Source organism: Crinia signifera, chromosome 1 (genome assembly GCF_055691185.1).
Source record: "Crinia signifera chromosome 1, ASM5569118v1, whole genome shotgun sequence".
Classification (NCBI taxonomy): domain Eukaryota; kingdom Metazoa; phylum Chordata; class Amphibia; order Anura; family Myobatrachidae; genus Crinia; species Crinia signifera.
Genome location: NC_139217.1, coordinates 95,476,606 through 95,500,552, shown reverse-complemented (window position 1 = coordinate 95,500,552; position 23,947 = coordinate 95,476,606). Strand labels below are relative to the sequence as shown.

Here is a 23,947-nt window from a genome sequence, read left to right as displayed (position 1 = left end):
GTTTATGTGTGCAAATTATTTTATTGTAAATAGCAAGTACTGTGGGGGAAATTTACTAAGATGTGTATTATACTTCACATGTGATGTTGCTATGGGCAACCAATCAGAATCTTCTTCTTATATATTTAGCACCCTATATAAGATAGTAGACAGGATCTGATTGGTTGCCCATAGCAAAATCACATGTGAAGTATAATACACATCTTAGTAATTTACCCCCCGTATGTTTTGAGTCACAAAATGTTCCCTGAGAACATTGTTTTATGTGAATTCTCTCCATCGTGACATCATTACTGGGCGCCCTGATCTGGTAACGAGAGCAGAGGCTGTACATATAACAGCCCCTTGGTATACTATCCCTCTGCAATGATACAGTAAGTGCTGTTGCTCAGGACAACCACCACAGCCGCAGTTAGACTACTGTATATACTGTAGCACTTGTATGACAAGAAACTGCATAGTCATCAAATCATGCATACTGTATGTCCACCAGCCAAAGAGACAAATGCCATAGAACTAGTTGTACTGCCAGGGCACATATGCAAGCTGTTAATGTTATTATAGACTATTGCTGGTTTATGCTCTAACTGGTCTGAACAGATGCTGTTAGGCCCTTTTCCAAGCAGGGAGTAGGGGGTCTGCCCATAAGCAAACTCAGGGGAGTTTTTTGTTGCCTGGAATCTCATACCCTCCAACATGACCCATTGCATTAGGTACAAAAAGCTCTGTTTTTGGACTTCCTTAACAGTGGCAGTTGCAGAGGTGAGGCTGCAGCACAGACCAATATTCAAAAAGGGCAGCCACACCTAATGCCACTCCAAACATCACTGTCCTGGACTCACTGGCAGTTGATGTGACACCCCTCTTTGAATTTTGGACTGTGCTGGAGTCCAACTTCTGTAACTGCCACTGGCAGGGAAGTCCAGGAACAGAGCATTTTGTACCTAATTGGAAGGGTCATGTTGGAGGGTATGGAAACTCCTCTTGGTAAGTGGCATACAATTGTATATGATATGATTACTAGAGCTGCCTGTACATCTTGCACTGTAAGGGACGGTGTAGAGCAGCTGCACATGTGGTAACAGTGGTAGCAGCTTCTTTTACAAAGTTTGCTGTGTGTGTGGATCTGAGTCCTCAATCACTGCACTAGACCAGAGAGTAGCTGCCAGGAAGAAGAGAGAGGAGCCTTACCATGAGGTGGGAGAATATAAGCTTAAAAAGTTCAATACTGGTTCTATTATGTTTGTGTATTTACTTATTATGGTATGTTTTCCTGACCACGTATTTATATACTTTGTATACATTTACTGTAACATTTATATTAATGTCTAGTGTCCTTACTATGTTCTTCTACCGCTCCCCCAGACTCCCACACTTGCTCCAATGTTCTGCAAAAGTGGGAGATTGTGAACTGAATTAGGAAACTCCCCTCTACAAATTTTGTGTTTGCTACTGAGTGTGTCCCCCAACACCTCTGCATAGTACATAAACTTATTTTGTGCAAATATAAATGTATAAAAGCCATTATTAGTACTAGGATTACTTGAGTAAATCAATAACACTCCATAATGGTTTTTTGTTCATCTATAAACATCCTCATTAAAGTAGTTTTTGTTTTTTTGTTTCACTGATTATGGAGTCAATTACAATAGGTATATATATGGAGAGGGAGAAAAGCATGCACTAGAGACAAGACCCTGTATTCTGTAGTTTATGCTGCAGTATGATGACTATTCAGAAATACAGTAGCACACAATTCAAAAGTTTAACCATGGATTTAATTAGGAAATAAAATATACTTTTCGAAAGTTAAATAAAAGAAAGAAAAAAAAGAAAGAAAAAAAAGAAAGAAAAAATATAAAATGACTAACACTTTTTAGTTTCATATACTGTACGTTGCGACACTGTTTATTTTTCTTAGTGTTTATTTTTATAGGTGTGATTGTTAGTGGGCACCTACTGCGATCAGAACTCCGGATTGTTAGAGCTGGGTTGTTTGAATGCCAAGTCCTTTTTGTTGTCAATGCACAAAGATGCTACAAATACCAATTAAATGTTTGCTTTTTATGTCCCCATCTGTTTCTCTGTTCATGATTTTCAGTCCTCACCTTGGGCCTGGTTCCTGTTCACTCTCAAAAGCAAACTCCTTCTTTAATGGACAAAACCATGTGCACTGCAGGTGGGGCAGATGTAGGATCTGCAGAGAGAGTTAGATTTGGGTGGGGTTTGTACTTCAAAGTGAGATCTATATTGCATAGTTGCCTACCCTCCTGCATTCTGCAGGAGACTCCCTGAATTAGCAGCAATCTCCCTCTCTCCCTCATTAGTCTAGCAATCTCCCTCATTTCATCTAGCCCACATTACACTGTTACATTTTTTGGGGGAAAAAGGAATGAGAGACAGATACATTTACATTGGGTCATCAGCACCATTTCCCAGCACTTTAGCAAGTATAGTAACTCTTACTGACTGCTTTGGGTCTCATCTACATTTGTATATGTAATTTTAAAAGATTCCTCTCACATGTAGTAGTACACACCCACACTTCTAGGTGCCATGTTCTTCAAACATGGAACTAGACACACCCTTTAAGTGGAGAATGACACGCCCCCTCAATCCGGCGCTGTGCAAAATTCTGCTACCAACTATAATCTCCCTGAACCTAGTTTTCAAAAGTAGGCAAGTATGCTATATTGCAGTGTAAAAATAAAGCAGCCAGTATTTACACTGCACAGAAACAAAATAACTCATCCAAATCTAACTCTCTGCACATGTTACATCTGCGCCACCTACAGTGCACATGGTTTTGCGAGTGAACCAGAACCAGGCCCCTTATACAGTAATAGAAAATAAAGAGGAATTGGAAATGACCCACTGGGAATATTTACTTCTATGTACTAAAGTGCAGTACAAGAGAGTGCTCAAAGAGGTTAAAATTCTCTGGTAGTTTGTTGCCCCTTTTTTCGATTTCCTAGATACTGTATGATGGTTGTTGCAGAATGCAGACTCATTTCTGATTTGATTTATTATCAAATTTGTTTGTTATAGTTGGTAAACTGTTTTGGTACTTGTGGATAATCACGGTGGATAATCACGATGTGCATCGCATAGCAAAAAATCGCATGCGATCGCATCGCATGCGATCGCATCGCATGCGATCGCATCGCATGCGATTTTTAACAGAAAAGCATCCAAATGCATTGAAATTAGTATCAAACATGTTCAATGGCCCCCAAATGTAATTTTTGAGGCTGTACCACCCCCACTATCAACGCGAACCCGAAGCGTGGCGAGCGGCGGTGGTACGCGTCCTACGACCTTTTCATACCCCCACTATCCACGTCGGCGTGGAGTTGAGAATAGAAAGTGTGGTGAGCGCAGCGAGCCACCGAGCCCAAAGCGTGGCGAGCGGACACGGATACCTTCACAGGTATACGCGTCCCCTCGTGGGCTTCACAGGTGTCCGCGTCCCCTCGCCACGCTTCGGGCTCGCTGCGCTCGCCACACTTTCTATTCTCAACTCCACGCCGACGTGGATAGTGGGAGTATGAAAAGGTCGTAGGAAGCGTGCCGCCGCCCCTCGCGGGCTCGCTGCGCTCGCCACGCTTCGGGTTCGCGTTGATAGTGGGGGTGGTACAGCCTCAAAAATGACATTTGGGGGCCATTGAACATGTTTGATACTAATTTCAATGCATTTGGATGCTTTTCTGTAAAAAAATGCATGCGATCGCATGCGATGCGATCGCATGCGATTTTGTAAAAAAATTGGTAAAAACCTGCAAAAATCGCATCCAATCGCATGCCATCGCATGCCACTATATATGGCATGCGATGGGAGCCGTGATACTCCACAAGTACCACTGTTTCTTCTTCTGTTACAATTAGGGATGCCAATCCCGGGGCATTTTTTCAATCCCGGGATCCGGGATTGAATAATGCTCAATCCCGGGATCCCGGGATTGGCATCCCCACCAAAAAAAAACAAAACATTTTTAGCATAGGACCCACCCCGGCCGACCCTCACATCTACTTACATTAGGGTGCGGGCGGGCGGCCGGGAGTGGGTTTGGAGGTGCACGGTGCCTCCCGGCAAGTGCACCTCCATAGAAGACAGCAGGCGGGCGGAGGCAGGCAGGCGGGCGGCGGAGAAGAGGCGGGCAGGCGGAGGCGGGCAGGCGGGCGGAGTCAGGCCGGCGTGCTGGCGGGCGGCGGAGAAGAGGCGGGTAGGCGGTCACTGGTGACGTGTGGCCTGCGCAGCGTGACCTCTACTGTCACGCTACGCAGGCCGCACGCCGGGTCAGGTTACGGGAACAGCCGGGCAGCGTCTGAGCGAGTGCTCAGGCGCTGCCCGGCATTAGACTGCGCATGCGCAGTCTAATCCCGAAATCCCAGGATTGGATTCTCCAATCCCGGGATTGAAATCCCGGACTTTTTTAGGCCAAATCCCGGGATCCCGCCGATCCCGGGATTGGCCACACTAGTTACAATGCCTTCAGATATGATGGGGAACATTTAATAGGATGAAAGATTCAAAAAGTGAGAGATTTGGTAAGAAATCTCCAGTTTTTTTAAAGCAGCAATCATTTACACTGCAAAACCAGTTTGATTTTGAAGTGTAAATGATTGCTGCTTTTTAAAAAAAAATGGAGATTTCTTACCAAATCTCTTACTTCCTGAATCTCTCATCAAATTAATTTAACCCCTTGTCTCCTTTCTTTAAATGAATATATATTTTGAACTTTATAGTGAATTTGGGAGTAAGCAATAAATGATTGTCACACCAATGGTACTGCCTACAAAACAGCAAGTCGCTCAACGTATATACTGTAAATATGCAGATATATAAAAAGTATCAAACTCACTTGCACTTCGGATTGTCCAGCAATAGAAAATTCTAATGAGATGATATGAGTATTTTCACTTATTTCCAATGGAATAGTCTATATATGTAAACAAAAACAATACTGTAGTGTAATATTGCTAAAATATGAAGACTTCACATGTGAATATCTGAAGGGAAATGGTTCAGTCCAAGAGATCGAGCTCTCCAGATTTCCATCAAAACACGTAAAGTGTGATGACGATTCACACTGTGCTCTGTAACATGGGCAGTATGCATACTTGAGATAGTTACCTTTTCTGAATTTGGTAATAACTGCACCCCTTTTGAAAGTTAGAGGGGTGTTTATATGGGTTGGATCATTGGGTCTACAGCAAATTGGTCGACAATCGTTAGGTCGACACCATTAGGTTGACATGGAGAAAGGTCAACATGGTTCTAGGTCAACATGGGACAAGGTCGACATGGGGTTAGGTCGACAGGTCAATAGGTCGACATGGGGGGTTTCCCTGTGTTTTTTTTACCTGGATGTCGACACAGTTGACATGGACACAGTTTCCAGTGCACTGCATCCCCTTGCATCGCTCGCTTCGCTCACAATGCTTTGCGGACTATTTTATTCTCCCACCACGCCCTAGTGGATGGTACGGCATGAATTACCGCCTGTCGGCACAAGTCGGCTCAACGCTGTGCTCGGCACACTATTTTATTCTCCCACCACGCCCTAGTGGATGGTACGGCATGAATTACCGCCTGTCGGCACAAGTCGGCTCAACGCTGTGCTCGGCACACTATTTTATTCTCCCACCACGCCCTAGTGGATGGGAGTGCATGAAATTCCGCCTGCCGGCTCAACGCTACACTCGGAACACTATTTTATTCTCCCACCAAGCCCTAGTGGATGGTAGGGCATGAAATACCTCCTGTCGGCACATGTCGGAGTGAAAACCCCCTTGTCGACCTTTTGACTGTCGACCTAGCCACTGTTGACCTTGACCCATGTTGACATATCCCCATGTTGTCCTAATGGTGTTGACCTAAGGATTGTCAACCAACTTGCTGTAGACCCTATGACCGTATCCCTGACATGTATCAGGCTGCTCATTACTATTGTATACCAATCAATAGTTGGGGTGCAGTCACATATTGCAGGTTCTACATATATATAGAACCATAATGTGGATGCAAACGTCCTCCATTACAATTGTATACTCTCTTCCTACGGCTTTAACCTATCACACCCCAAGAAGTTGTGCTTCAAATCTTTTATTGTTCCCCCAATCTTTCATTCTGCAACAATTATTTACTACTGTACCTTTGACTTCTTCTTTTGCCCCTCTTTGCCTCCTTTACTATCTTTATTCCTGTCATATGGCCACCCACTTTGTTACTAAAAATGAGGCTACTGTATCTGCAACAATACTTCCTCCAACAAGCCTCCCTCTAGTGTACCAATACCTTAACACACCCTGTCTGTCTTCACCTCCATGGGGGATGCTTGCATCCTCCTCTACCCCATCAACTTGCTCCTTGGACACCATTTGTCCCATCCCAGATATGGCCTGAGAGTAATTCCTCCCCGGGACTATGCAAGTAGGTTTCTCGTCACCAGTGGGATGATTCGATTCACAGCGAATTGCTTTATCAAGCATCCCAACCGGGATACTGTCGGTTGGTCGACCTAAAGATGGTCGACAGTCATTAAGTCGACACCAGTATGTTGACATACTGGAAGGTCATCAGGTCGTTAGGTCGATACAAGCATTAGGTCGACATGGGTCGAGCCATGTGAGGGGACACGGTGCACTTAAAACGGTGTCCATGTCGACACTGTCGACATTTGGGTAAAAAAAACAGTGAAAAAACCCATGTCGACCTTTTAACTGTCGACCTAGACCATGTTGACCTAACCACCTGTCGACTTTGTGCCATGTCGACCTAGACCCATGTTGACATTCCAGTATGTCGACCTAGTGGTGTCAATTACTGCAGTTATGACTGTCGACCATCTTTAGGTCAACTATACAATCTATACCCTCCCAACCACCCACTGTGAATGTGAATGGAATGGGTAGATTGCCTTGTTCTCACAGGAGAACGCCCATAGTTTGTGAGTTTTGAGTTCATTCTGAAGCAGTAGTGATGTATATGCTGCCTGGCTGCCATAATATACTGCATTTGGTTTTCCATTGAGTTGCTTCATTCTGGAGCACAATGTGTTAACTTGCTTGTATTGCCCTCTCTAAAGAGCAGGTGAAGTTGATATAATATTCTATCACTTAAATGAATATTGATTCATTTCCTTTTACCAGAAGGTTTCTTGTTTCATCCAGGCTGCTGTGTATGACAGAATCTCGGCCGTGTGAACTTATGTTGTGTGGTTATTTGCACACAAACATGTAATGTGTTACCTTAAGTCATTCCACAATGTTCATGTTATATCCAAGGTTATGTCACTGGGTGATAGTGTGCTATTGATTGTCTATATATATATTTCACCTTGTTGTGTGACTTACTGATCAGTGCGTATAAGGCACACGTCTCCTGTTCTTCCCCAAGACAAGTAAGTGCTGTTGTTGTTAATAGCTTCATTTCCACATTAGCAGTGGATATACCTGGCCACATTATTCTGCATAAATATGGCATATGTGTCACTGTTGGAACAAGCGATGATAGCTGTAGGTATGAACTCTGTGCTCAAAATCTGCTATTACAAGCAATTGAGCTGAATCACCAGGCTATAATGTGACATGCTGTACAGTATGACACATGGACTGTAAGCAGCTGTGCCGTTCACAGAAGCACCAAATCTGCATCATATATTCATTTACTTGAGGAATGGTCTCAGTGTGTAGCACCAGAAACCTTAGAAAGCCTTAGATTTCTATAGTGGCATTAAACATACTGTACATACATACAGTACATACATTACATAATACCCAGTGGTGAACCCACACATATGTTATTCAATGTACTGCTCACCCTCATTATCCCCAAAAATAGCAACATATATTATTATGCTTGAATACACTATGTAATTGTAAGCAACAGTGACCGTCTAGTTCTGTCACACATTACAGAGGCAGCGCAATAGTTCCCTATCTACATCTCTATGTGGAATAATTGCAGTAATGCCATCCGTTACTTACCCGTCTTCTGATATGTACTTTGGATGGGCCTCGGATTCTGTGGAGAAGCTCCAAAGAGGAGGGTGCACCTAATCTGAGAGTATGGATGCCTATTGCAGTCTTATGGAGGCTGCATGTTAGGTATTTACTGTCGTGCTCGGCACCATGTACCCAGTGCTAGCAGGGCTGCCACTAGGAATTTTGGGGACAGCTGTACCCACAGCACCCCCCTATTGGTGGCCCTGAGTGCTAGTATTATTAAATATATATATATATATAAAAATAACTGATATGGTTTATCCATAGGTATTTGGTTCATACACACTGTTTTTCTGTAATAAAACACAGCTAAATAATGAACTGGCTTTATTTTCCACCACCGCACGTTCGACCAGTGTTAAGCAGAGCCCTTGGTATAGGGGATTGGTGCACCTTTACTTCAGTCCCAGCTACTGAGATCACAAGATTGGTTGTTGGCCTCTCTGTAATGTCTTCCTCAAGTCTTCTGTGCATTTTCGCATTAAATAGGAAAGCGATAACTAGAGATAGCAGAGGCTGTTACCAGTCTTTGCAGTCTTCTTAGAATGGATTTATCTCTATTTAATAAATATGATTTGTAAAGCTGTTGTTCAGTTTTACAATCTGTGTAATTACTCCATATCTATGGTTCTGGAGTATGTGGCAGTTATTTTGATCATTCACTGATGGGCATTAAGTGGAAGGCAATTGCTTTTCCCTAGTGAAAAGTTGTAAAATATTTTTGCTTTCTCTGCTGCCTTTGCATGCTCCATATCTTAGTCCCCAGCTGTGGCTTCGCAAGCAGGTATGTGAAATATGAAAGGAGAACAAGGGTTAGTCGCTAAAAATCACCTCCAGGAAATAATATATACTGTATGATGATTATGGTTCTATTGTTTCCTTAAGTTATGCAATGTATGGGTACATTCATAATTCTAGTGGGGATGTATGTGACGGCCCAACACGGTAATAACGTTGATTTGTAAAAGAACAATATTATTATTATTATTATTATTATTATTTTATTTATAAAAATACAATTTGCAACAATTCGTCAGAAGGGGAGAGCATAATCATTCAAATGGTACCTCATTTATCGATTTTGCTTTAGTATGAAGGGAGAAAAAAGGGAGCGTCACGAAAAATCACCTTTGAGAAATAATATATACTTTAGCAGTGGTAGTTTATTATAGAACGATTACATGAATAGTGACGACGTTTCAAGACCGGCATGGCCTCTTCATCAGGTCAGTGTATATCTAACCTGCTGTGGAGGGCACCCCGGCAATACTTACCATCATCCAAAATGAAATTCTATATTGAGCCCGATCCCCTAATCTAAAAAAAACCTTGTGGCACCTCTGCACACATTGTATGAGTCCTCATCGACCATGCACAGAAGACACAGAACACATCTGAGTATTCTAGAGGGCGTTCCTGGGAGGTAATAGGCAGGAGGTCATCATGGGACGAGGAACTGCACTCTTCATAGTGCGGATGCATGTTTTGATGATGTAGCCAATAGTCACTCATTAACATCCAGTGATGTCATTATGATATGTACTTTTGCTATATTACAATTGTGACCATTGCAGTTAAGACAGATACCTTGTATAAACGTGCCACTTATATTTATTTACCGATGTGTCATTTAGCAATGTGTAGGTGCATGCTCCAATAGTTATTCATAAGTGAAGATATTTGATCATAGTAGAAGCTTTTTTCTCTCTGTGTCAGACTAATGAAAGTCACTGCAGGGAGGGTTTTTAGCTTAAAATGTTTGGAAATGGAATAACATCCTGTACTCTGCTGCAAATATAAATACAATACTAAGTACAGTATGTTTTCTGCTGCTATGTTATGGAAATGTTTATGCGCTTATTTTCCATGAATCAAGTGGTAGTTATTTTGTGTTCAATTTTCTGTATTTTCCTCAACTGATATAATGAAACATAGAAAAAAGATGGACACTCCATGGTGAGAGCAATATACATGTTATTCAGTAATTTCTAATGGAGTGGGAAAAGCATACCAGTTGAGTAATGAATAAATGTACATCACAAGGAATCTAAAGTACTTCTAGTTACCAACAGAATGCACGCCAGATACCCCTCATTCACCCTTGCTAAGGTCAATGATGTGTCAGGGGCAAACGCAGGATTTTCAGAAGGGGGTTTCCAGAGGGGCGGAGCAAAGCATGGAGATGGACACTTAGGTGACCCAGTATATGCCGGGTCAGTTAAAGTATTATAGATAGACCAAATGTATATAAATAATAATATATATATATATACATACACACATATATATATATATATATATAAGCAGCAGTGTAGACCCCGACGCATAGCAATGTATTGGGGCCCCCACCGATTCTCCAGCGGTAGGGGTGCTTTGATGTCCCGCAGGTGGTAGGGGGTATTATATCAACCGCTCAGCATGTAGGGCCTGGATCAGTAATTTCCACTAATTACCCCTTTACTGTACAGATGGTGGGAGATGGGGTGGGAGAAGGAGGCATTCGGCTGAATGAAGGGGCCCTGATACATAACTTCCAGGGTGGTAGAGTATGTTTAATACGCAGAGGAGGGGTGTATAGTGGAGTGGGCTTATTTTTCATAATTTTCAGGTGGGAGGACATCTTGCTTGACTGCAGATATCTCCAGTTCCCGGGAATAGATTTCTTAGATTTTAATGGAATTAAAAACAAGAGAATCCCTCCTATCAAATGGTATTGGAGACTAGGGGATCAGAGTTTAGGAGGAAGAGCAATCTGCGAACGAGTATATAAAACTACATACCAGGTGTGTGGAGCTGGAGCAGTAACCAGCTGCTCGAAGGCTGATGTCTCTGGTTCTGGGAACAGTAGAGACAAGCTACTAGTGTCCTTCAAAGAGGGAGAGTCCCAGCTTTTGGAATATTCCCTCAGAAAAATGCTAAGTCAGACAGAACCTGAAATATCTGACTGGGAAGAGCAATTAACAGGCTTGGATGAGGACCACTATTTTGAAGTCAGATATCTCTGGTTCCCAAGGGCCGATTTTTAAAATTCTTGTACCCATGGAAAGAGGGGACCATAAGCTTTCAGATTAGTGTCCTTAGGCTCCTATGGGGGGGTGGGGTTCTGGGTACTCAAAAACCCCCCTGCGTGCGCTACTGTGTGTGAATCCAACGCTTTGGCCGTAAGTGTTTCACAACAAAGGACTTGATTAGTTCCACTTTGTTTAAAAAAAAAAATGTGTGTGTGTATATGTATATATATATATATATATATATATATATATATATATATATATATATATATATATATATATATATATATATATATATATATATTGGGAGAAAGAACAAGAGGGCCGCTCCATAGTGCGTAAAAGATGATTTTTATTACAGGTAAAAACAGTACCACGTCTGAGCAACAAAGTACCTGTACCGTTAATTTCAACACTGTGGGCTGGGTACCACAAGATATCAATATTGACAACCAGGCATAACTCCTACCACCACGCCGGGGCACCGCCGGGAACCATGAACCCCCCGCTGGAATCACCAAAGCTCAGGCAGCGTGTCAGGATACCGGACGGGAACAGCAGTTGGGGAGAGAGCCGGGCAGTAGAACAGAGCGGACGTCACAGGCCCGGCTCTCTCCCCAACTGCTGTTCCCGTCCGGTATCCTGACACGCTGCCTGAGCTTTGGTGATTCCAGCGGGGGTTCGTGGTTCCCGGCGGTGCCCCGGCGTGGTGGTAGGAGTTATGCCTGGTTGTCAATATTGATATCTTGTGGTACCCAGCCCACAGTGTTGAAATTAACGGTACGGGTACTTTGTTGCTCAGACGTGGTACTGTTTTTACCTGTAATAAAAATCATCTTTTACGCACTATGGAGCGCCCCTCTTGTTCTTTCTCCCAATAGATACTTTATTCCTCCCGTGAGTCCCGGGAGTTTATTGAGGAGGCTGCAGTCCATATTGGATTTAGTGCTACAAGCTACAGTGTGGATCTCTGTCTAGCCCTTTCCAGCTGGTGTGGAAATCAGTAATCAGCGCTGTGTGTCCATCACCTGCCCTTGTTTCTCCATATATATATATATATATATATTAGTTGTAAAGAATTGGCGTCACTCACGGATTTGGTAATCAAAATGATGTGTATTAAAAATACAACATGGTGTCACAAACGAAAACCCGACGTTTCGAGGCTATGCGCCCCTATATATACAGGTTTAAACTCTGCGCAAAGTCCTATATATAAATCTTCTGTCCCAGATCACAGTGATGTTTTCAGGTGCAGCTCGACTCCAATAAGGGCTTGCCCAAGCCCCAGCATAGGAACATGTAGAAACGAAATAAGAGGAGTGCACCAACAATGAGCAATAGTGTATTAATCCTTTACTAAAAATGTATAACAGCTCACATACATCATAGAAAAGACTTATCAGCATTAGTCATGGAGCACTGTCACCGCATGGAGCCGTCCAGCTTCAGCGAAGCACCAGGGGAAGCGGCAGAATGTCAGCACAGCTTCTAACTCCACGAGATGTACACGGACCGGGACCAGACTCAGTATGTCAGGTAGCCATACCCCAACACGTTTCGTCACCAAGGACTTCGTCAGGAGGCGTGTTGATCGGTAAGTATGGTAGGGTTCTTATGTGCGGCTAACTAGCAGTAATCAACAACAGCTGTCCATCAATCAAGACAAAGCATGTTCATACAATCAGTGCACTACATGTGCAATAATAAAATGCAATGGAGTATTACAAATAAAATCGATCATCTTAACAGAATTCAAACCCGGGAGCAAAAAATCAATCCCGAGCGGAAGATACAAACATTTCCATACACATTCAAAACTTTTAATATGAAATATTCAAAATTATAAAAACTATTTTCATTATAAAAAACATTTTTGCATACTAGAACACGTATTAGAAAATGCAATTGCTTTAAAAAGACAATGGGGCAGATGTATTAAGCCTGGTGAAGAGATAAACTGGAGATAAAGTGGAAGGAGATAACGCACCAGCCAATCAGATCCCAACTGTCATATTTCAAACACAGCTGATTGGCTGGTGCGTTATCTCTTCCATGTTATCTCCACTTTAACTCCAGTTTATCTCTTCTCCAGGCTTAATACATCTGCCCCAATGTATCTAAATGTGTGCAACCTGTGGAAAAAAGGTAACATATTTACTAACTAGAGACCTAGGGAAGAGAGAAAGACAATTAGTATCGCTTAAAAAGCATTAATGTAGCAGATAGATAAAAAAACCTGCATACAGTTCAAAGCATCCATTAGATTTAGAATCCGATAAACAAAGTAGCTTTCGCTACAAACATATAAGGTCAGAACAGGATTTTTTTTTAAAAACATTTTTAGAAAGATCATGTCCACATTTTTCTTTCTTTCTAAAAATGTTTTTTTTTGTTTTTAAATTCCTGTTCTGACCTTAGATGTTTGTAGCGAAAGCTACTTTGTTTATTGGCTTCTAAATCTAATGGATGCTTTGAACTGTATGCAGGTTTTTTTTATCTATCTGCTACATTAATGCTTTTTAAGCGATACTAATGCTGCTTTCCCACTGCAGACCAGTTTAAAGTACTGGTAATCTTAAATGGTATTTAAAACGGTATTAGCATTCCCACTGCAGCAGATTACCGTTTTAAATACCATTTAAGTACCATTCCCATTGCAGTGAACCGTGTAAAATGTAGAGTGCCTAACCCCCCCCCCCCCGTGTAAAGAGTGCCTAATCCCTCCCCCCCCCCAAGTGTAAAGAGTGCCTAACCCCAGAGGCGTAGGGAGGGCGGAGCCACCGGAGCTCACGCTCCGGGCGCTGATTGGTCGGATGGCGCCGACGGCCCGCCCCCCCTCCGCAAAAATCATCCCCGCACAAAGATCATCTGGGGCAGCGTGCGCCGGCGGCTGCCTTGCTCGGCGCCTGCCTCCTGCCTCCTGCCCCCTGCCCGGTCCGTGACGCTTGGGCGGCTGACTCACTCCAATGTAAATTGGTGCTGCTGCTGCTGCTGCTCGGACGGGCTTCCGGGCAGCGCAGCGCAGCAGCACTCAGATTCCTTCTAGTCGCCTGCTTCTCACTCCCTCCTCCGTCATCAGCCACAGCAATCCCAACTTCCCAAGTGCTGGTGAGGAGAGTTTCTGATGCCGCCCTGCTATAATTATTCAAGGTGGATTTTTTTTTTTTACAGCTAATTAATGATGTAATATGCATAATAAACTTGGGGTTTGGGGGATTCGTGGGTCCTGGGGGAGGGGAGGAGGGGGGGGGGGTGAATCTCTCTGGCATCTGCTGCTGCCCTGCTGTGCTGTATGTATATTTATTTATTTACAGCTGTCAGCATGTTATATAGTGCAGCAGATTCCGTTACAGCGTCTTATATAGCGCAGCAGATTCCGTTGCAGCGTCTTATATAGCGCAGCAGATTCCGTTACAGCGTCTTATATAGCGCAGCAGATTCCGTTGCAGCGTCTTATATAGCGCAGCAGATTCCGTTACAGTGTCTTATATAGCGCAGCAGATTCCGTTACAGTGTCTTATATAGCGCAGCAGATTCCGTTACGGCACCTTATATAGCGCAGCAGATTCCATTTCAGCGTCTTATATAGCGCAGCAGATTCCGTTACAGTGTCTTATATAGCGCAGCAGATTCCGTTACAGTGTCTTATATAGCGCAGCAGATTCCGTTACAGTGTCTTATATAGCGCAGCAGATTCCGTTACGGCACCTTATATAGCGCAGCATATTCCATTACAGCGTCTTATATAGCGCAGCAGATTCCATTACATTGTCTTATATAGCGCAGCAGATTCCGTTACGGCACCTTATATAGCGCAGCAGATTCCATTACAGCGTCTTATATAGTGTCTTATTTTTAAGTTAACTTAAGTTTTTTTTTTTCAAATGTAACATGCAAACACATGTTAGCCACGCCCCCAATTACCGGGGTAGGGGGGCGCGAAATATGCCCTTGCTCCGGGCACCATGGCACCTAGCTACACCGCTGCCTAACCCCCCGTACCTGCCCTGTGCCCCCACCTCCCCTCCCCTTGTACTTACCTGCACGGGGATCCAGGCAGGGATGCAGGGCAGTGGGGAGGCAGCGGGGGTCCATGCAGGGTACAGGCAGTCCCAGTGCCTGATGAGAACTAGTAGTTCTCACTTTGCGCATATGTAATGAGTGCACGTGCATAATAATGAGCCACTCATTACATATGCGCATATGTAATGGGCGGCTCATTATTATGCACGTGCACTCATTACACATGCACAAAGTAAGAACTACTAGTTCTCATCAGGCACTGGGACTGCCTGGAGGCTAAATAACGTTTAAGAGGCATTCCCACTGCCTCTTAAACGTTATATTAACGTGTAGGACTCTGCTTTAAAAATGGGTTGAAATAGCATTTAGCTTTAAACGGTATTTCAACTCTGGCACTTTCCCACTGCAGCCTTAAAACGGTAAATTGTGCTGAAAATCGTCAATTTACCGTTTTTAGCTGCAGTGGGAAAGGGGCATAATTGTCTTTCTCTCTTCCCTAGGTCTCTAGTTAGTAAATATGTTACCTTTTTTTCCATAGGTTGCACACATTTAGATACATTGTCTTTTTAAAGCAATTGCATTTTCTAATATGTGTTCTAGTATGCAAAGATGTTTTTTATAAGGAAAATAGTTTTTATAATTTTGAATATTTCATATTAAAAGTTTTGAATGTGTATGGAAATGTTTGTATCTTCCGCTCGGGATTGATTTTTTGCTCCCGGGTTTGAATTCTGTTAAGATGATCGATTTTATTTGTAATACTCCATTGCATTTTATTATTGCACATGTAGTGCACTGATTGTATGAACATGCTTTGTCTTGATTGATGGACAGCTGTTGTTGATTACTGCTAGTTAGCCGCACATAAGAACCCTACCATACTTACCGATCAACACGCCTCCTGACGAAGTCCTTGGTGACGAAACGCGCTGGGGTATGGCTACCTGACATACTGAGTCTGGTCCCGGTCCGTGTTCATCTCGTGCAGTGAGATGCTGTGCTGACATTCTGCCGCTTCCCCTGGTGCTTCGCTGAAGCTGGACGGCTCCATGCGGTGACAGTGCTCCATGACTAATGCTGATAAGTCTTTTCTATGATGTATGTGAGCTTTTATACATTTTTAGTAAAGGATTAATACACTATTGCTCATTGTTGGTGCGCTCCTCTTATTTCGTTTCTACATATATATATATATATATATATATATATATATATATATATATATATATATATATATGTTCTCCATTTTCTGCACTGGCACTTTACACTCACTGGGCACATTCCGATGAAAAGGTTTTCATGCCTTGAAACGTTGATGGAACCTGTATGATGTCACGTGTACCTTATTGAATTATATAAAATACTATTTCTCAAATTCGTGAGTGCCGCTCATTTCAGTGGTCCAGTTTTATTTATATATATGTATATATATATATATATATATACATATATATAGTCAGGATTGATGGTTGATGATAAATAAACTTGCTGACTTAGCTGCATTGGTGAGTGCCCCCGCTTTTTACTAAGCAACTTGGATATATATATAGGTATTACATTTTTTGGGGGAGTGCTGGGGTAGAAATTACCAACTATTGGTATATGAAAACAGTAGCGGTGCTTGTCACCATAGGGACCTAGGGGTGGCGACCACTGCTAACACTCGCCAATAGCCTTTATGTCAGTTTTTCTCCACTTAATAAATATACCACTTTATCTGGCATACTTTTTCCACTAAGGAGGTAATTACTTAATAATAAGGACTGATTGCAATATGAACTGTCCTCTTCCGTTCCTTTTTGGCCCTTTGGAGATTGCAGTCTATAGTCCCTACCACACAAATGCACACAATGATCCATTTTTACAACAGCAAATTTATATACAGTGTTAATTTTATTTAACTGATTTTATTTTTCTATTTCTCTAGGAAAATCTGGTGGTCTTGGACAAGAAAACAATACGATTGACTCTGGAGAGCTGGACGTGGGCAGGAGAGCAGTGCAAGAGATCCCTTCAGGTGTATTTTGGCGATCACAACTCTCCATCGACCAGCCACAGTTCCTAAAGTTTAATATCACTCTTCAAAAAGATGCACTCATTGGAGTGTATGGCAGAAAAGGATTACCGCCATCACACACTCAGGTAATGCTGGAATCTCACCTTGCTATTCTCTTCCTTACTCTCACCTCCTTGTTTAATTTTTTTTACCTGAGAACTCCTGTCTCCAGTATTATTTTTGGACCCTGTAATTCGCTTATCTCAGTATCCTACTGGTATAATGTTCCAAAGAATTCTTAACATAAACCACACACTTTACTGTTGTTAAGAATAGATGATGAGAGGTGGCAGTAGTCATCCAATCAGAGGCAGAATTCTGGGAGGCAATGTATTCATCTGCCGCTGGGCTCCTGCTCCCAGGGGGGGTACCTCTCTCTTCTGCAAGTTTAAATACATTAATTGAATCAATATTGCTTCTGTGACTGAGTTCTAAAATATGTACAGTATGTGTTCTCTGGCTATATATATATTTATATAAATATATATTTCATAACAGACATATTTATACTTTCTATAAGAAGGTTGTGGGGGGGAGGGGGGGGCACTAATATAGATCTGGCCTATTACTTTTGCTCTGTGTTTAACCATTTGACTGCCAACATCTCTGTGAGAGATGCGCAACATATCCACTAAAAATTCCAGCATCGCTCACATTTGTTATATAAATTAAAATAAACATTTTTTGAGTAAACATCATATTTCCTATATAAGGTAAACATTACAGGTCATTATGATGAATAAAAATGTGTTCTCTGCCATGTTCACCCCTATTTTGACAAATTCGCTTGCCACTCAAAGACTTAGGGGGGTATTCAATCCTGCAGCCATTCCCGATGGGTAGATGGCTGCGGGGCCCTATTCAATGCCGTCTTCCGCGACAGCATTTAACAGGGGATCTCGGCAGAACGAGCCCGACATCACAAGCTGTCGGGCTCATTCTGCTGAGAATGGCCAGGAATTGACGAGCTCCCGGTCGTAGCTCGACGATTCCCGGCTGCAACTCGCGGCCACGCCCCCTACTCGACCCACAGCAGGCGGGACATTGAATCCCACCTGCAAATTCTCGGTCGAGCAGACTGAGAACGGGTCACAGTTTTAAACAGTTTTTTTTATTATTATTTATTTATTGCAGCAGAAGCATTGGAAATATGCATACAGCATATACTTGTAAAAAGAGCATTTCACATTTCAACAGTTGCATAAAGTTAAACAGTTTTAATATTAATATTGTTGTTTTTTTCCCGAAATCAGTCCCATAGTCCAATTAATGAGATAATCTTGCTTACTTTATAGCAGCAGCAGCAGCAGCTATGTTCAGGTCTTACAGCTTCTGTGCATTATTGGCCCCAGCTGTGGTAGGGAAGAGTGACTGTGTGTAATAATAGCTTCCTATTGGGCTTGTAACCACACTGGAGCCCGAGATTCCCTTTGTCATCTCTGCATATGAGAGAAGTGCTGCCAGCTCATAATGCGCTGTGATCTCTCTGTGTATGGCATATTGCTGTATAGAATGCAGAATCAGACCTTGTTAGCAAGGTCATTTATATTATGTTGGTATCTGTGTGGAATACCAGAATAGAGCGACAATAGCACTCCCACAGCATTACCGGAACAGCTGGCCACTTTAACAGGAGCAAAGAAAAGACAATATCATAAACTCAATTTAAATCAGACATGATCATGTTTTGATGGACATGTAATATAGTTAGACTGATGTGACATGGGTTGCATATTGCTTTCTCTTTAGCCTACAGAGTTGTCACTTAGAAATCTACCTTATTATCTGAGGTTATTAGATTATGACAGAATCAATGACTGAGTAGTATATTCCAATATGGCTTTATTAATATTATATTTTCAGGTTGTGACACACAGTATGTCATTGGTCTTGTAAGTGCTGTAATTTATGAATATCAGGTGGTGTATTATAGACTAATTACCGGTTACTGTGTCCTATTTGTTGTATTTACTGATACAAAGAAACCTAAATCTCTGGCAAGAGTAATTAGAGAAGTAATATTTTTGAAAAAATGTGTACCGTAAGGCTTGGGCCACATGTTGCCTCTTTGGCGGGATGCAGCAGAACAGGACCTGTTTGGCAGGATACATCGTTTTGGGATCACACATGAGGTTGCACATTGTGTTTTAGCAGGATGTAGTCGAACAGGACCTGTTATGTCCGGCCAGTGCCACAGTGATTAGGTAGCAGGGTTTGCAGTACAACCGGTCGCCCTATCATCCAACAGAATGGAAGCATGATGTGGTTGCACCAGTTCGGAACTACATGTGCAGACAGGGCCGGCTCTACCATTAGGCAGCTGCCTAGGGTGCCAGCCTCTGGGGGGGCGCCACTAAGTCTGCCTATCAAAAATTAAGGATGTCTATGAGGATCCTTGATGTACTTAATGCAGGTGGCGGCTGTGGAACTTCTAAGACCTCACCTCCATACTTTCCCTTGAGGCACACTTCCCTACTTTGCTGCCCCCTTCTCTTTGTACTCTGTTGTGGCAAAGGAGGTCCACCATGGAAAGCAGGGTACTTGCTTAGCTTCCCTAGGTGGGGCTTGGAGGACCACCCAATTTTTTCGGAGTCTCCCTGCCATTCCAGAATGTTTGTCAAGTATGCCATTAGGGGTTGGAAAGTGGGTATTGGTGGCAGTATGAGGGAGAGGGGGGGGGGGGTGCAGTCAGTTGAAGTTTTGTAGACTAATTACTTGTTTTTTAGACTTTGGTTCCTGTTTAGGATTCGCTGCACAGTCGTCGTGTTCCGGAGGGCTGGAGCATTCGCTGCCAGCACTCCCTGTTGCCCTATCCAACGCCGCAGGGGCTCGCTGCCCCTGGCTGCGATTATTAACCCCTGTGGCGAACGCCGCAGGGTACCGGGGGACGGCGGCAAGCAGGAAGATAGAATTTTTTTTTCCAATAAATATATATTCATGTGCAGTAGGCATATAAAAAAATAGCATGCCCCTTCACAGAAAAAAAAAACTAAAAAAAAAAACCTTTATTTTAAAAGATCACAGTTCAGTTCACCATAAAAAGATGGCGATTGCAACACGGTGACACACTTAGAAAGAAATTCGCCATCTGATCATTGAATACACTCACGGCGAATCACGTTGAGAACCCCATTGAAAAACCGCAGCGAATTGCGGCTACTATCAGATTTCGAATTGTCCGTCATTCACTCTTCACCGTTGGCGAAAAGTGCACGTTGAATAGGGTGAATCACTTTTTCAGTAAAAAGATTCGCCTTGGAGCATGAAAATAGCACACATTCGCCATAGAACAAGGCAAATCAGCCTCATTGAATACTGCCCTAAGTCAGTTTGTTTCTTTATCCTGCAGTGATATAGCTCAGTACATTCTCTGCCCGAACATATTCACAGAACATGATAAATAATTGCCCATTCCCCTTCACTAAATACTGTATATATTTCAGTATCACTCAAGATAAAAAGCTATTGTTTATAAATGTTATAAAATATTGTAAATCTCTTAAAAGAGATTTAGAATTATTTATTACCATAAACCTTTCATCCTCTTCATGATACTGCATTCTTGATGATTATAGGTTTGTATTCAGAGCCAGGGAAGCTGATATTTATTTTATAATTATAATTATTATAATAATTGCTATTATTATCATCGTCTTTTTTATATGGGCCATAGCACCGTACAAAGCATGTAAACATAAAAGTATGAACAAAACCAGGAAAAAGAGACTGTACAAGCATTGCAGGACATACACTTTTATATTTATAAACATGGCAGCATCACCAGCAGTCAGAACCCAAAGGTTTGGTGCCGCTGATGGCGTTGGGGAATGAAGAAAAAGCACATGAGGGAAGAGGACTCTGGGGCCAGATTCTCTAAGCTTCAAAAGTGATAAAAGGGAGAGTGATAAACAGCCAGCCAATCAGCTCCTACCTGCCATGTCACAGACTGTGTTTGAAAAATGTCAGGCAGGAGCTGATTGGCTGGCTGTTTATCACTCTCCCTTTTATCACTTTTGAAGCTTAGAGAATCTGGGCCTCTGCAAGAGCTAAAGAGGAGGAGCAGGCAGATATGGGAGACACAGCGTGGATATTTTACATTTTTTTTTATTTTTTTTATTTTGTATATATCAGTGGCTGCATATTTCACAGCTAAATATGTCCATTGAGTTCTATTCCAGTACTGTACGGCCATGTTTAGGAAGGAAATGTTGCTATAACAGTGACGGACAGCTGGGCAGACTTGCTGATTTTTAAATGCATACACAGGAGCAGCACAACTGGCACTGAGTAATAGCCAGTGGTGTAACTAGATATTTGTTGGCTCCATGAGAAAAGATTAAACAGCCCCTATGTACCACTTAATGGTAACATGCATATAGCACATGTTTCTTTGACAGGGAAGATGGGCCCCTCTCAGCTGTGGGCCCTATAGCTGCTGACTTCCTGCACCTATGGTAGTTATGCCCTTGGTAATAGCAACTTTATCAGATTTTTAATCTGCTTTATATCTGTAACATTTTTCCATAAAGTGTGTACTATTTAGTGTTCATTCTAGCACCCGCCATATTTGAAAACCCACGCAGTTCCTCTTCCCTGCCTGGGGTGTTGCTGTCTGCTGTAGTGCTTCTAGCACAGTATGGTCAGCACTAATATGCAAACCAGTCCTGTGCTATAAACACTGCAGCAGACAGCGACACCCAAGGCAGGGAAGAGGAACTGCATGGGTTTTCAAATATGGCAGGTGCTAGAATGAACACTACTATTCCTTATCATACAGAATCCTGCCTAATGAAGGCAAGCTAAAATATTGACATCCATCCTAACTATATGTTGTGACTTCTGAACTCACAGTTTATATAGATATTATTGTCAGGAGTAGATATAAGAGAAAAGCACCTCCAACTTGCAATGTGGTGATCATTGATTAAAAAAAAATAGATATCAAGATGTTTGCCAGAATGAAAGCAGTTCCTGTCTGCCAGGGATAAATAGTCCAGTTGACCTGTTTCGTACAATATTTTGATAGAAATGGCTGTGGGTCAGTCATGTTATGTCAAAGTGGCTGCGTCGAGTTTAATGGAGCATTATCATAGTTTGGTTGTCACATGGAATTGTTCTCAGTCTTTAGTCCCATAAGCCCAATCAGGCCAGAGGTCTCAGCCTGAAGGACCAACACAGACCCTAATTATTTTGCTATTATTTGTTTCATGATTCAAGCTTCTAAAGGAAACAAGCATTTGTGTAAATTCCCATATGACCATAGGTTTTCCGCTTGTCTAGATATTGCATAATGCATATACACCAGGCAGGAATAATTGACACTGGTTGCCCGTTGCAAGCTAATCAATGCTAGACTGAAGGTCTCTTGTGATGACACTTGCTAAAATGTCAGTCTCATTGCAACGCAAGAATCAATATGCTTATTTAAAGAGACTTTTGGAAATAACAAAGGACTTTGGTGGCTTAGAGCAAAATTAAATGAAGGAGAGCATGCATCCTTTATATTTGCTGAATGAATTTGTTTCATTAACCAAAACAAAGACAATTAAATCTAGACCACTACTGACCTCCACCACTCTTCTGTGTGTCTGGATTAAAGGCCACCAAATTGCCAAAATTGCTGACAAAGCACTGACCCCCCCATCCTCCACATTCAGAGCGGAACAAATACATTACAAACGATTGTGTTTTTGATGGCAGTACATGTTTGTGTGGGCTGTAAAGTGACAAAAGCTTAGGAACGATCCCTAGTGTATTAAATGTTTTCTGTGTTTTTACACGTTTTGTTCTGTAGCCCAAATAAAGGAGACAGATTTCCACAAAACTAATATGTGTTGAAAGAAGAAAATTGTTATGGGAATTTATTCCAGTGTGTATAAAAATATAGATCCTATTTATACTCCAGAGATGAAATGTTTCAGGACATAGCATAAGGTAGATTTAGAGGAATCTACAACTGATATTTGAAAGCTACCTGCAGGAGAAAAGCAAGCGCAGGAAGCTCCGTTTCCATGCTCCAAGCATTAGCGCAGCTGTCCAAAACAATCCAGGTATCCAATTTGACAATGGTCGGAATTGCAACTTCAAAGCACAGAAGATAATAATAAATAATTATATCAGAGAGAAGAAAAATCAAAGCATCCCCCCAGCAAGTACATCTAACAACTCCTTTCACAGCCCATTTTGTGCCTAGGTAGCTTAGTATGTTAGTGTGCCCTTTTTGTGCCTAGTCACCTTAGGTTATTAGTGAGCCCATTTCATGCCTATGTATCTTAGTTTATTAGTGTGCTTATTTTGTGCCTAGGATCTTATGACATTAGTGTGCCCATTTTTGCTTATTTATCTTAGGTTTTTAGTGTGCTCATTTTGTGCTTAGGTATCTTAGGTTATTAGTGTGCCCATTTTGTGAATAGATGTATTAGGTTATTAGTGTGCTTATTTTGTGCCTAGGTATCTTAGGTTATTAGTGTGCCCATTTTGTGAATAGATGTATTAGTTTATTAGTGTGCTTATTTTGTGCCTAGGTATCTTAGGTTATTAGTGTGCCCATTTTGTGAATAGATGTATTAGTTTATTAGTGTGCTTATTTTGTGCCTAGGTATCTTAGGTTATTAGTGTGAACATGTTGTGGCCTGTTTGATGGACTGTTTTTATAATTGGTAAATGACATGTTCAAAGTCTTTTCATGTGCAAATATTTAAAAACACAAAATGGCCCACCAGGCTTACCCTTCCGTGATACATTAGGACCATTGATTTAAAGATTGCATTTCAAAAGTTTTTTTTCCCCCTTAAATAAAAGCAATTCTGCTATTGTCTGCAATGGGTAAAGTAGTCCACTTGACCTG

The 23,947-nt window shown here is 42.1% G+C and overlaps 1 protein-coding gene across 18 annotated transcripts in view; it reads left to right on the top strand.

Annotated features, from left to right (window-relative positions):
- The window catches only part of TENM3 (teneurin transmembrane protein 3), a 2,716,013-nt gene that overhangs the window by 2,525,221 nt on the left and 166,845 nt on the right, over positions 1-23,947 (top strand). For all 18 annotated transcript variants that reach the window (XM_083170719.1, XM_083170736.1, XM_083170731.1 and 15 more), the window contains one exon: positions 16,972-17,186. In XM_083170719.1, the coding sequence (XP_083026845.1) occupies positions 16,972-17,186 (215 nt within the window). The remainder of the gene's footprint in view (positions 1-16,971; positions 17,187-23,947) is intronic.